This window comes from Coregonus lavaretus, assembly GCF_964263955.1.
Source record: "Coregonus lavaretus genome assembly, chromosome: 3".
NCBI lineage: Eukaryota > Metazoa > Chordata > Actinopteri > Salmoniformes > Salmonidae > Coregonus > Coregonus lavaretus.
Genome location: NC_139990.1, coordinates 62,777,926 through 62,791,522, shown reverse-complemented (window position 1 = coordinate 62,791,522; position 13,597 = coordinate 62,777,926). Strand labels below are relative to the sequence as shown.

General features: G+C 40.2%; 1 protein-coding gene across 2 annotated transcripts; it reads left to right on the top strand.

The window, feature by feature from the left end:
* Positions 1 to 1,700: 1,700 nt before the first annotated feature.
* On the top strand, positions 1,701 to 8,725 carry LOC311111144 (fucolectin-like). 2 transcript variants are annotated; one of them, XM_084153831.1, is made up of 6 exons: positions 6,009 to 6,170; positions 6,248 to 6,327; positions 6,505 to 6,796; positions 7,290 to 7,444; positions 7,541 to 7,826; positions 8,460 to 8,725. In XM_084153831.1, the coding sequence occupies exons 2-6, from the start codon at positions 6,258 to 6,260 to the stop codon at positions 8,608 to 8,610; spliced, it is 954 nt and encodes a 317-aa protein (XP_084009957.1). In that variant the 5' UTR covers positions 6,009 to 6,170; positions 6,248 to 6,257; the 3' UTR covers positions 8,611 to 8,725. The 2 variants fall into 2 exon arrangements, with proteins under 2 accessions (XP_084009958.1, XP_084009957.1); XM_084153832.1 differs by lacking the exons at positions 6,009 to 6,170; positions 8,460 to 8,725 and adding an exon at positions 1,701 to 4,762 and having other exon boundaries at positions 7,541 to 7,859.
* Positions 8,726 to 13,597: the final 4,872 nt, after the last annotated feature.

Sequence of the window (13,597 nt, the reverse complement as noted above, 5' to 3'; positions counted from 1 at the left end):
AACAGGCAGTGTTGTTGTTTATTGGGTCTCGTCATCTTTTGGTCCTTTTTTGGTCATTTCCCTCACGCTTCATAACATGTGCCGCCGGTTTTCCTCGCAGACCCCCACTGGAAAGCTCCGCAGGCAGAATCAATCATCGCCAAATTGTCGTGGAAATTCTTACACAGGGACACTTGAAGTCAATCTTAAATTAATGTCACGATCGTCAGGGAGAGACCAATGCGCAGCGTTGAAGGTGAACATATTTATTTAATTAATGATCACACGATCAAAACAACAGACGATAACGTGATGTCTACGGTTCAACACAAACCAAATAAGAACAAGAAACCACAAACACAAAGTGAAAGACAGACAGTTAAATATGGCTCCCAATCAGAGACAACCAGCTGACACTCGTTGCCTCTGATTGGGAGTCACTCAGGCCAACATAGAAATACAAACATAGAATTACACACCCTGGCTCAACATAACAGTGTCCCCAGAGCCAGGGCGTGACAATTAATCATTGTCTACTGTCAACGCGCTGGAGAGGTTCTAACAAACAATGAACCATAGTGAACATCTGTCAGAATCTCTAACGGGGCAGTCCCGTTAGTTCCCTTATATACTGACAAGTTATATTTGCATGATTTAGCTTATTCATAATTAATTAATCATTAACGTTTGCTTCATTTATGTGACCGACCAATTCTGGGTCATGCATGTGACAGACCAATACCTCACGAGGCTTCTTCTCTCTAAGCTGAGACCTTGAAACTGAGATATCCCTTTCTCTAAAGAAGGTTCTGGGCGTACTGTCAAATTGCAGACACTGGATAGTGAGGATTCGTTCAATCAGTCACTTGCATGAATACAGAAATTGGTTTATGGAAAAGCACAAACATAGAACATAGAAATTGGTCAATAGAAAAGCACCAACATAACATTTTCCATCACACAACTTTAAATGGTTGATATCCCAGGCTTATGTGTGCTGTGTGTGCAATAGCCTGGGGGTGACGTTACACCAAGAAACACTTACCTTGATGAAAGCCCCCAACCTAAAGAAATTGAAAGTGTCTTTCTTCTGGAACCAAGTTACATGTTCTTTAGAAGACAAAACATCCAGACAACAAAAACGAGCCTTACCGCGTGGTGCTGGACCCAGTCAAATCTTTGACACATTCACTCACTCCCCCGCTGAAAGATCAGCCACAAAATGTTAGCACCATTGTAACATGTTGTAAACAAGCTCTGGTCTCCAGCATGGGAACAGAAGAGGAAAATCTGGTGCGGTAGTCTCAGGTTGGACTACTCCAAATCATCTTGGTTCTGACACACAAACGCAAGCTTTGCAGGTCCATCATCCCATTTAACAGCCTCTCACACACTACTGTAACCTGTGGATCATGACAGAAACTTCATAAATCAGCAGAATGTTAATAACCTATTTATTTACACTTTATGTAGTGTCCAGTAATACTTAATTTGAAATGAGACACCTTCGCATGATGCTGTACTTAATTTAAAGTCAGACCCCTTTGGTCATTTATAGCACATTAAGTACCAGTCAAACATTTGGACACACCTACTCATTCAAGGGTTTTTCTTTATTTTTACTATTTTCTACATTGTAGAATAATAGTGAAGACATCAAAACTATGAAATAACACATATGGAATCATGTAGTAACCAAAAAAGTGTTAAACAAATCAAAATATATTTTATATTTGAGATTCTTCAAAGTAGCCACCCTTTGCCTTGATGACAGCTTTGCACACTCTTGGCATTCTCTCAACCAGCTTCACGAGGAACGCTTTTCCAACAGTCTTGAAGGAGTTCCCACATATTCTGAGCACTTGTTGGCTGCTTTTCCTTCACCCTGTGGTCCAACTCATCCCAAACCATCTCAATTGGGTTGAGGTCGGGGGATTGTGGAGGCCAGGTCATCTGATGCAGCACTCCATCACTCTCCTTGGTCAAATAGCCCTTACACAGCCTGGAGGTGTGTTTTGGGTCATTGTCCTGTTTAAAAACAAATTACAGTCCCACTAAGCGTAAACCAGATGGGATGGCGTATCGCTGCAGAATGCTGTGGTAGCCATGCTGGTTAAGTGTGTCTTGAATTCTAAATAAATCACTGACAGTGTCACCAGCAAAGCACCCCCACACCATCACACCTCCTCCTCCATGCTTCACTGTGGGAACCACACACGCGAAGATCATCTGCTCACCTACTCTGCGTCTCACAAAGACATGTCGGTTGGAACCAAAAATGTCCAATGGTCTAATGTCCATTGCTCGTGTTTCTTGGCCCAAGCAAGTCTCTTCTTCATATTGGTGTCCTTTAGTAGTGGTTTCTTTGCAGCAATTCGACCATGAAGGCCTGATTCACGCAGTCTCCTCTGAACAGTTGATGTTGAGATGTGTCTGTTACTTGAACTCTGTGAAGCATTTATTTGGGCTGCAATTTCTGAGGCTGGTAACTCTAATGAACTTATCCTCTGCAGCAGAGGTAACTCTGGGTCTTCCTTTCCTGTGGCAGTCCTCATGAGAGCCAGTTTCACCATAGCACTTGATGTTTTTGCGATTGCACTTGAAGAAACTTTCAAAGTAGAAAATAGTACAAATAAAGAACAACCCTTGAATGAATAGGTGATCCAAAATGTTTGACCTGTAGTGTACATAATGGCTTAATGATGTAAACACACATGTATTAACACTTAGGGAATTGTCACTAATAGCTAAAACAAGTGTCTAAACCATACATTTCTTTTTATTTGATGTTTCAAAAAGTCCAGCAATGCGATTACATTGAACATTACACAGGGCTGTGAATAGTGTGGCTTGTCCCTGAGCTGGTGGACGAATGGTTCTTGCCTCCGTTCTTGCTGGAGGTACTGCATGTTGGTTCCAACCTTAAAGTAACAACAAATAAAGTTAATAGGTCTGTTAGGAAATGCCGTTGTCACACCATCTGGATAAGGGCATATCTGTGCTGTACCAGAAACTCAAAAATGTGAAGATGGGAATCTCCATTAAATTCGTTTATTATATTCTTCTTTCATTTACAAATCTCATGACGTAACTATGAGACATAGCTGTATCTAAGGGATATGTATTTAGCTGAGCCTGCTAGCTAACTATATTTCGAACTCATCACATGATCAGCATCTCATCAGCAACACTAAAAAAGGCCTTCCGGAGTCACAGAATTTCTGAAATTTTCTAAATAAAAGTCCCCCATGTAATAACAGAAAAGTGTCAATAACTATTTATGATATATGACAAATAATTATCTAAACATTAACAATGATTCATATTTGTTGATATTTAAGTGACATTTGCATTAAATGTGGGTTTTAAAACATGTTCCAAGGTCAAATAAATGCCCCCAATGCGAATCACTGTATATGGAATACATATTGGCTTAGAGCAAGAACTATTCTGGGTGCAGCAGTAAAAGTATTGTAGGGAATACTCAATAGAATGTATATATGGTGTCATTTCATGGGGCTCTAAATAATACGGAGTGTGGCGGGCCTTTTACTCCACCCATTCCATTGGCGGCCCAATCACATCACATGTGTGCTTACTGCACTACAGAAAACCTGCTACCCAAACAACAATGCAGGGCATGCTCACTGAATTAAAGGAAAACTACACTCAAAAATCTAAGTTTCTTAGATTTTTCCCAAAACTGGGGTAAACCAGAAAAAATGGGGGAAATCCGAAACCTGGAAAAACAAAACCAAGAAAACGGAATTTGGGAAAAAACTGAAATAGGCAATGAATAAAAAACTATTATAAAAGGCCCTACCAATGTTTTTTGCTGTGCATGACTGCACTTTGGAGTCTGTGTTCTCCTGCAGCACAGCATTTTGTGGGGAGTTGAGGTCAGGTCCAATATTGACTATGTACCCAAGAGGGAAAGAGGTTGGGCCATTCTATAAATGTTTTAGTGAAATATAATCTAATATATAACATTTTGCAGAAACTTTTATCGAAAGCGAATTACAGTCATGCATGAATACATTTTTACGTATGGGATGGTCCCGGGAATCGAACCCAATATCCTGGCGTTGCAATGCTCTACCAAGAAGTATGACAGGGTTATAAATGTTTTGTGAAGCCTCAATTTAATATGATTTATAAGGTCTTTATTAAGCGGTTCTTATGCCAACCTTTATAAAGCACAGGTTTATATCATATTTGACATTGGTGGTTATGTCAAACAGTTATGCCACATGTATGAACCCTTTATAAAGCATGACATATGGTTATAGATGATGTGTAACACATTTATGTAGTGTTTATGAAGGATTTATGAAGGCTTTATGAAGCCTTTATAAGCTGCACGTCATTTAAAGCGGGACCGAATTAATTAATGGTGAAATCTGGAAAGTTTCCATTGTGTATTTGGTTGTTTGTGCTTGTAGTCTGTAAATAGCTAAATAAATTGGGCAATATGCGCTCCTTCGTCCTTTGAACAACAATCCACTCTTTGCCATAGCCTGTTCCCTCTGAAGTTGTAACACTATCTTCTACTCGAAATTATTAGGGCCCTAAGTTATGGTCGGGATGACTGCAGATGACTTTATTGCTTGCAGCTTTATTACTTGCCGGCTTCATATCATAGCACATGGTTTGAAGTTTGAAGAACCATAAACATAAGAAATTATTAACCAGCTGCATTCATATATGGCTGAGTGTTACCAGACCAGGACAAGACCAAATCAAGCATATATCAACATACGTCTAAACTCCGCTGGACATTAAGGTAAGATAATATGACAGAATCCACCAGTAGTCCATTGAATGCCTTTACCCTTATTTGGACATAATAGTAGTGATGTTAATTTGTTTACATAATGTGTATTTTAATTGTACTTAATAAAACAAGACGTCAAAAGATGAAAAATCAACACTTGAAAGTAGGCTTGAAGTGAATACTACCAAACTACCTTGAAATGAATAATGCCAAAAGGTCTACACCATGGGGTAAACAGTGCCCATGACCACGTTTCCATCCACAATTTTCGTGTGAGTAAAGTCATACCATATAAAAAATAATCACGACAGCTGTGATGGAAACAGGACGTTTCGGTACAATTTAATAAAATAAAAAAATAAAAATAGGCTACATTGTGAAACGAGTAGGTGATTACTGTGTAAGGGTTTGATATAAGCTTTCTGAAAATGTTGTACAGTAAATTACTTACTGGTTGATTCACCTTGGAACTTGAAATTAATCTCATGTTGAATAGCGACCTGGACGTTTTACGTCATATTATGAGGCATGTTTTACCTTGCTTCAAAGTAGCCTATAGCCATAATCCCACCATAGAAACAGGCAATTATTTTTATAAAGATTTACTCATATGCGTTCTCCTGTTCTATTGGTTTTCTTTCAACTTTATTTTATTGTCTAGCAGCCAAAGACATTATTCTAGTCATATTAGCAACCCATGAGAGTTGCATCTTTAAATCCCCCCTCTTTCTAAATTTCGAATGGATATTTCCATCTCTGTCCATGAAGCCGCTCACATATGTGGTGCACATTTTAGAAGGGTGTTTTCCTGCAATTGCATTTTGGAACATTCACGCGTAGGCCTTCCAACTTGTGTACATTGCTGCGCCTAAAATGTGAAGAAAAAATAGTTTATCAACATTTAAGCTAAACATTCTAATCTGTTCCATCAGCCCTATTCATTGATACAGTGTATACTTCCACTACACTACTTTGATTATTATCAGTGGGGATTTAGAATTGAGTATAAGCAATGCCCACTGGAAAATAAGTGGGTATGTGGCAGTGGAGGCTGCTGATGGGAGGACGGCTCATAATAATGGCTGAAATGGAGCGAATGGAATGGCATCGAACACATGGAAAACATGTGTTTGATGTATTTATTTGATACCATTACACATATTCCGCTCCAGCACACTTGCTGTTGATTGGTGAGATAATGCTGCTGCGCTCAGCCATGAGGAAGTTATGATTTACCCAGTATGTCAAAGTTAAATATGATTGGATAATTTATCTAGCAAGTCATCAGATGATATTTGGGAGTTCTATATACTTTATTTTAGTACACTGAACTAGAAATAAATAAGTAACCATAAGGCATTTTTTTGTGTTTCATGAACTCAAATCTGAGTTGATCATCAGACTCCAGATACATACAGTAAGTTCACCTTACTTAATTGAATTACGGCAATTGGATTCCATACTTTAAAAAAGCCATCTTATTTGATTTCACAGTGCCTACAGAATGATAAGAAAGGCAATACTCCACCTCGTACTGGGAGTGCCAGGTCTCCTTTGTGCTGTTGTTGCCCCAGGTAAACAGATTGATTAATAACATATAAATGTCACTGACACCATAAGAATGTCAGACTACCAAGGCATGGGTATTTAACACACTGATCAAATGACAAGTACTAACTTTCCTTCATTTGTCCACATAATGTTGCTTGTAATACAAAACTTTAATGCTAATTGTTTAAATCTGCCTGCAGAAAACATTGCCTTACGTGGAAAGGCAACCCAGTCGTATGTGATAAATAACGCATACACAGGTTATAGTCTTGCATCAAATGCCATTGATGGGAACCGTGAGTCAAATTTCATGGCTGGGTCTTGCACTGCCACTGAGACTCAGACGAACCCCTGGTGGAGAGTGAACCTGCTTGGTGTGTACATGATCACATCTATCATAGTCACCAACAGAAATGAAGATTCTGAGCGGCTCGATGGGGCTGAGATCCGCATAGGAAACTCCTTACTGGACCATGGTGTTCGCAACCCTCTGTAAGACACATATTCACTCAGGGTTCCACACTCTGTGTGTTTCTTTGATGACATTACATTTTGATCACACACATCACAAAAGCTAGATTAATGTCTACACAATCATGTAAAGACAGATAGATAATTAAACATGCTTTGCTCTATTTCTTTGAATAGAGTAATAATCTGATATGGTTCAATGTGTACAGTATGATAAGTGTACACTCTTAGAAAAAAAGAGTTCCAAAAGGGTGCTTCGGCTGTCCCCATAAGTTAACCCTTTTAGGTTCCATGTAGAATCCTCTGTGGAAAGGGTTCTACATGGAACCCAAAAGGGTTCTACCTAGAACCAAAAGGGTTATACCTGTAACCAAAAAGGGTTCTTCAAAGGGTTTTCCTATGGGGACAGCAGAATAACCCTTTTAGGTTCTAGATAGCACCTTTTTTTCTAAGAGTGCACTCTACTGTTCTATTGCAGACTCTTCCTTCAGGATAACTTATTATTTCTCTTCAGGGCTGGGGTCATTAAATCCATTCCAGCAGGTAGATCTCTCACTCTGAGGTGGACATCAGGTGTAGAAGGACGTTATGTGACTGTGGTTCTACCAGGCAAGAACAGAATTCTAACACTCTGTGAAGTGGAGGTGTATGGGTACCATTCTTCAACTGGTAGGACTCAGTTTTCTTAAATGTATTTTTATTTATCTTCAGCATATTAATATAGTGACCAGTAAACAAAGTATAATGTCCTGCTATTGTGTCCAGGAGAGAATGTGTCGTTGAAGGGAAAAGCCACCCAATCTTCACTTCATAAATTTGGATCTGCGTACAATGCCATTGACGGGAACCGTGATGGCCGTTGGGCACATGGCTCCTGCACCCACACTGAAGTTGAACTGAACCCCTGGTGGAGGGTGGACCTTCTGAAGACCTACAAAGTGTTCTCTGTCACCATCACCAATAACTTAGACATTATTCCCAGCAGACTGAATGGTGCTGAGATACGTATTGGAAACTCCCTGGACAACAACAATGGCAACAACAATCCCAGGTGAAGTATGGGACTTAGATACTACACTGTGTTAGAGACCGTGTTGGGGAGTACTGAACTAGATGTAGTTCAACTAGTAATTCAACTACATTTTGCAGTAGCCTGGTGGTAGTTTAACTAAATTCAAATCTTGGTAGTGTTTTCAGTAGTTAATACTTTTTTTTGCGGTGTAGCCAACTACTAGAACTACACACTACTTCTTTTGTAAAAAGAAAAGTAAATATGGGTGAAGAATTCCCTTTCTTTTTCAGCATCAGACCTGTTTAAATCTCACTTGAAACATCGTTTTTGTTTAGTAGGCTAAACTACACATTCTGTTAACATATGACCCCAAAGTGATTTGTTCTTACAATTTGTAGTCTGTGACATTTCGAATTTTCACAAAGTCGTTTGGATATAGTGAACTACTTTTGCAAAGTAACTTTATATTTTTCTTATGGGTAGCTTTAGTGTAGCTTAATTTCTCCCATTGTGAATAATCGGTAGCTTGGTAAACTATATTTTTAGAGTAGCTTCCCGAACACTGGTGAGAGAGTAGTATTCAGCTGGGTTAATCGGCCAAAGCTATTGCTCTTACTGCTGTTCTAAATCAGATTCAGATCGATTCAGATCCATTTATTTTGCATCCTGCAGGTGTGCTGTGATCTCCTCTATCCCAGCGGGCTTCTCCAGCACCTTCCAGTGTAACGGCATGGAAGGACGATATGTAAATGTGGTCATTCCAGACAGAAGAGAGTACCTGATTCTGTGTGAGGTGGAAGTGTACGGAGCACAGCTGGTTTGATAAATCAGTACTCACGATACTACCATGGCTTGCTAGTTCCTTGCAACCTGCCAAGGATTACATTCACCTGAAACACTGTTTTTGTATACAGTATGAGATTGAATTGCATGAGAATATAAAATCCACTCATTTTCTTGTTTACATTCAAAATGTTTTCTTTATTAAATCATATATTACATTTTTGGTTTGTTTTTCTTCCACCAAGACCCGATGTTTGGGGTATAAAATATATATATTTTGAACCATCTGATGGTGTTGTTGTATTGCACATGTTGATTCCCCTGGTGTAATAGTGGACTTCTCCAGCACATTCCAGTGTAACGGGATGGAGTGACAATACATCAATATGATCATTTCAGGAAGAAGTGAACACCTGACCCTGTGTGAGGTGGAGGTCTATGGGTCACCACTGGACTGACAAATCCAGAGCATTTATTTCCATAACTAAATCTGATGCACAGGATACACTGTTTTCTGGTCTTAATATACGTGGATAACACATTGTAGGTAACATTTTCTGTGTGTAGGGAAAAAGCATGTTTAAATTCAGTTGAGTTTTTTTCTTTTCACACTATACATATTGATACACTAAGTACAGTGCCTTCGGAAAGTATTCAGACCCCTTGACTTTTTCCACATCAATCTACACACAATACTCCATAATGACAAAGCAAAAACAGGTTGTTAGAAATTTTTGCTAATTTATTAAAAACAAAATAAAAGTATTCAGACCCTTTACTCAGTACCTTGTTGAAACACCTTTGGCAGCAATTACAGCCTCGAGTCTTCTTGGGTATGACGCTACAAACTTGGCACACCTGTATTTGGGGAGTTTCTTCCATTCTTCTCTGCAGATCCTCTTAAGCTCTGTCAGGTTGGATGGGGAGCGTTGCTGCACAGCTATTTTCAGGTCTCTCCAGAGATGTTCGATTGGGTTCAAGTCCGGGCTCTGGCTGGGCCACTCAAGGACATTCAGAGACTTGTTCCGAAGCCACTCCTGATTTGTCTTGGCTGTGTGCTTAGGGTCGTTGTCCTGTTGGAAGGTGAACCTTCGCCCCAGTCTGAGGTCCTAAGCGCTCTGGAGCAGGTTTTCATCAAGGATCTCTCTGTACTTTGCGCCGTTCATCTTTGCCTCGATCCTGACTAGTCTCCCAGTCCCTGCCGCTGAAAAACATCCCCACAGCATGATGTTGCCACCACCATACTTCACCGTAGGGATGGTGCCAGGTTTCTTCCAGACGTGACGCTTGGCATTCAGGCCAAAGAGTTCAATCTTGGTTTCATCAGACCAGAGAATCTTGTTTCTCATGGTCTGAGAGTCTTTAGGTGCCTTTTGACAAACTCCAAGCGGGCTGTCATGTGCCTTTTACTGAGGAGTGGACTCCGTCTGGCCACTCTACCATAAAGGCCTGATTGGTGGAGTGCTGCAGAGATGGTTGTCCTTCTGGAAGGTTCTCCCATCTCCACAGAGGAACTCTGGAGATCTGTCAGAGTGACCATCAGGTTCTTGGTCACCTCCCTGACCAAGGCCCTTCTCCCCCGATTGCTCAGTTTGGCTGGGCGGCCAGCTCTAGGAAGAGTCTTGGTGGTTCCAAACTTCTTCCATTTAAGAATGATGGAGGCCACTGTGTTCTTGGGGACCTTCAATGCTGCAGACATTTTTTGGTACCCTTCCCCAGATCTGTGCCTCAACAGGTGGACTCCAATCAAGTTGTAGAAACATCTCAAGGATGATCAATGGAAAATGGATGCCCCTGAGCTCAATTTTGAGTCTCATAGCAAAGGGTCTGATTACTTGTGTAAATAAGGTATTTCTGTTAATTTTTTTAATACATTTGCAAAGATTTCTAAAAACCTGTTTTTGCTTTTTCATTATGGAGTATTGTGTGTAGATTGCTGAGGATTTTTATTTATTTAATCCATTTTAGAACAAGGCTGTAACATAACAAAATGTGGAAAAAGTCAAGGGGTCTGAATACTTTCCGAAGGCACTTAGATAAATGCATTTAGATAAATGTGTACTGAATTTCAGGACTCTAGGTCACACGGGGGTGTAACCTTTCAAAGTTAGCATTTTTAATCGCTTGTTGTATGTTCATGTACTTGGAGAAGATAAAGTGTAATACAACACCTGCGTTTCAGAAGCATTTCATGGTTTCACCTAGAATGCAATTATCAAAGATGTTTTGAAAGGAGTATTACACCCTATGTCTTTTGCACTCTCAAACCCAAGTTATTTAGCTGCACATGCTCAGGCACATGCCCACACTCATGCAATACACACACACTTGGTCATGTAACAGTGTGGATTGCAATTGCGCCAGGCCCGCAGATGTAAGGAAACATTGAAGTAACTTCATAATTAGACACTTCAAGTTGGACACCTACAAACAAATCTTATTGAATATCTGAAGTAGAATAAGTACATACTGTATAATATGTTGCCTGGTTCCTGTACATGCTCTTGTAATTCCATGTGTAGCAGTGTTAACAACTACTCTGTTACACGTTGAACATGTGTCACTGTGACATTAGGGTCAACTTTTGGCCATCCAACACCACTTCCAGCCCCAACCAGATTTCCATAGGTAGTCTCCAATCCAGCGACCAACCAGGCCTGTATTCGGAGTATACAGTTAATGTTCACAGTGGTGTTGGCATATCTCCAGTACCTACCTCTTGGAGTGTGTAACTGAGGTGCTCTTTCGGTGGAGGTTTCAGAGTGGAGGCACACAGATTGGTATGGTTCAAACTCAGGATTAGGGTGTTTATACAGGAGGTGAAATCAAGCTGGGGAAAACTGTACAATAAGTACATTATGTAAAACAAATATAACAAACATGATGATAACTGAGACAGAAAACATAAAACTGGAAAAAACTAAGAATAAATCAAAATATAACTGCAAGCAGCCTTGCCGGGTTTCAAGCTGTTACACACAGTGAGACCATTTGGGTACATTTCCCTAGGATGAGTTACATTGCTGCTATAAGCCAATGAGCTGGCATGTATTGTTTATTCTATTTGTGTGTAGTTAAGGGTCGGCAGGTGGCTTAGTGGTTAAGAGCGTTGTGCTAGTAACCGAAAGGTCGCTGGTTCTAATCCCCAAGCCGACTAGGTGAAAAATCTGTCCTATGTGCCCTTGAGCAAGGCACTTAACCCTAATTGCTCCTGTAAGTCGCTCTGGATAAGAGTGTCTGCTAAATGAAAAAACAAAACAAAAAAAAGTATATAATGTTTTGCAACACTACTGCCTATTGGCCTCATAGCGCAACCATCAAACGTCTTCTTCTCCAGAACCGCTGGACCGATCTGCAACACATTTGGTATGTTTCATCTATGGACATACGTCTTTAAACGCAATATTTTCCAAGTCTCTAGCTCAAAAAACATGGCCGCTACAAGCCAATGAGCTTGCATGATTCGTTTTTCCTGTCCAACAGCTCCACAAATTTCATCATGTCAAACAGATCAAGAGATACTGTATAAATATATGCCATTATAGTGCCACTGTGTGGTTGATTTGAATGTGCTTGCATACGTTGAGTCTTGACAGTGTTTGGAACATATGTGTCAAGTTTTGTTACAATATGAATCTGTCTGATTTATAAGTATTTATGTGCCAGGTCAAGCCCACTTTAATGTTTATTGGTTAGTAGCGGCCATGTTGTTTGAAATGCCTTCCTGGAAAATGTTGCGTTGTGAGACTTTGGTCTATAGATGCCATGTATCAAGTTTCATGCAGATCAGTCATTCGGTGCAAGAAGTGTTTTTCACAAAATTCAAAATTCAGGAAAATCCATAGTGGCGGACCTTAAGTGTCCTTGAGACACATTTCATCCTTGTGAGGAGAAGGACCTACGTATTGAATTTCAGGACTCTAGGTCACACGGGGGTGTAACCTTTCAAAGTTAGCATTTTCAATCGCTTGTTATAGCACCACCATGTGGCCAATTGGCATGGCATTGCATGAGAGGGTGTGGCCCTTGGCCCTTTACCATCTTATAAAGTTGCACTCTCCTGGGTTTTACCATCTCACAGGAATGTGATTTTTTTCCACAAAATTGGCAGAAGAAGGAAAATAATAATCAACGCCAACAAATACAATAGGCTTTTACCCAGCTTTGCTGTTTGACCCCTAATAATAAGCTGAGCTGAAATAAATTAGGCATCAATCATGCCTGCAAACTGGTAGTATGCCAACCTTACCCCTGTCTGACAAGAAGAGGAATGACCAGGGTTTTGTAGTTTACCTGAGATAGGCCTACCTGGAAAATACCATTATCAACTAATCAAATATCACTGGCATGAAATAAATACATGAAATGACCAATAACAACATACAGACATTCACATTCCATAAATACATAATTCTCAATAACAGTGTAGAACAATGCTTAAAGCATACAATAAACCCGGGTAACATTAATTTCCCCCCTTTGGACATGGCCAACCGAATTGCAGTCCTGGTTTGGCCCGCTCTCTGCCAGAGCATTAACCTTCAACAACCAGGAAAATACAGGTAAGTTCTAAATATATGTAGATATAGAGATCTAATTACCAGAACATTTGCATTTTGTAGTTAGTCTTGGAAATCTCAGAATTTGGGCAACAGCACTAGGTCTGCAAGACTGCAGCTGGATGCATCTCCACTGATTAACCAAAGGCTCATTATAGACTATTACGACAACAGAGAAATTGTGCAATATTTTAGTTTTTTTGTGTGTCCATTTCGACCGGCCCACCCAACTAAGAGATGGTCCATCTGGCATCTGCCAAAATTGCAAGATGGCCTATCCGTCCCTGCAGACAGAGCATCAAGGGAATGCACACAGCAGTACAGGACAGACAACTTTTTTGTCCACGGTTGGGGTGGGGTTATCTGGGAAACAAAGACTTGTAAACAAACATGCTCAGGAGATCATCCTTCAATGGGATGGCCACCTGGTCATGTACATCACACACGGCGAACCCATTTGGAGCAGTG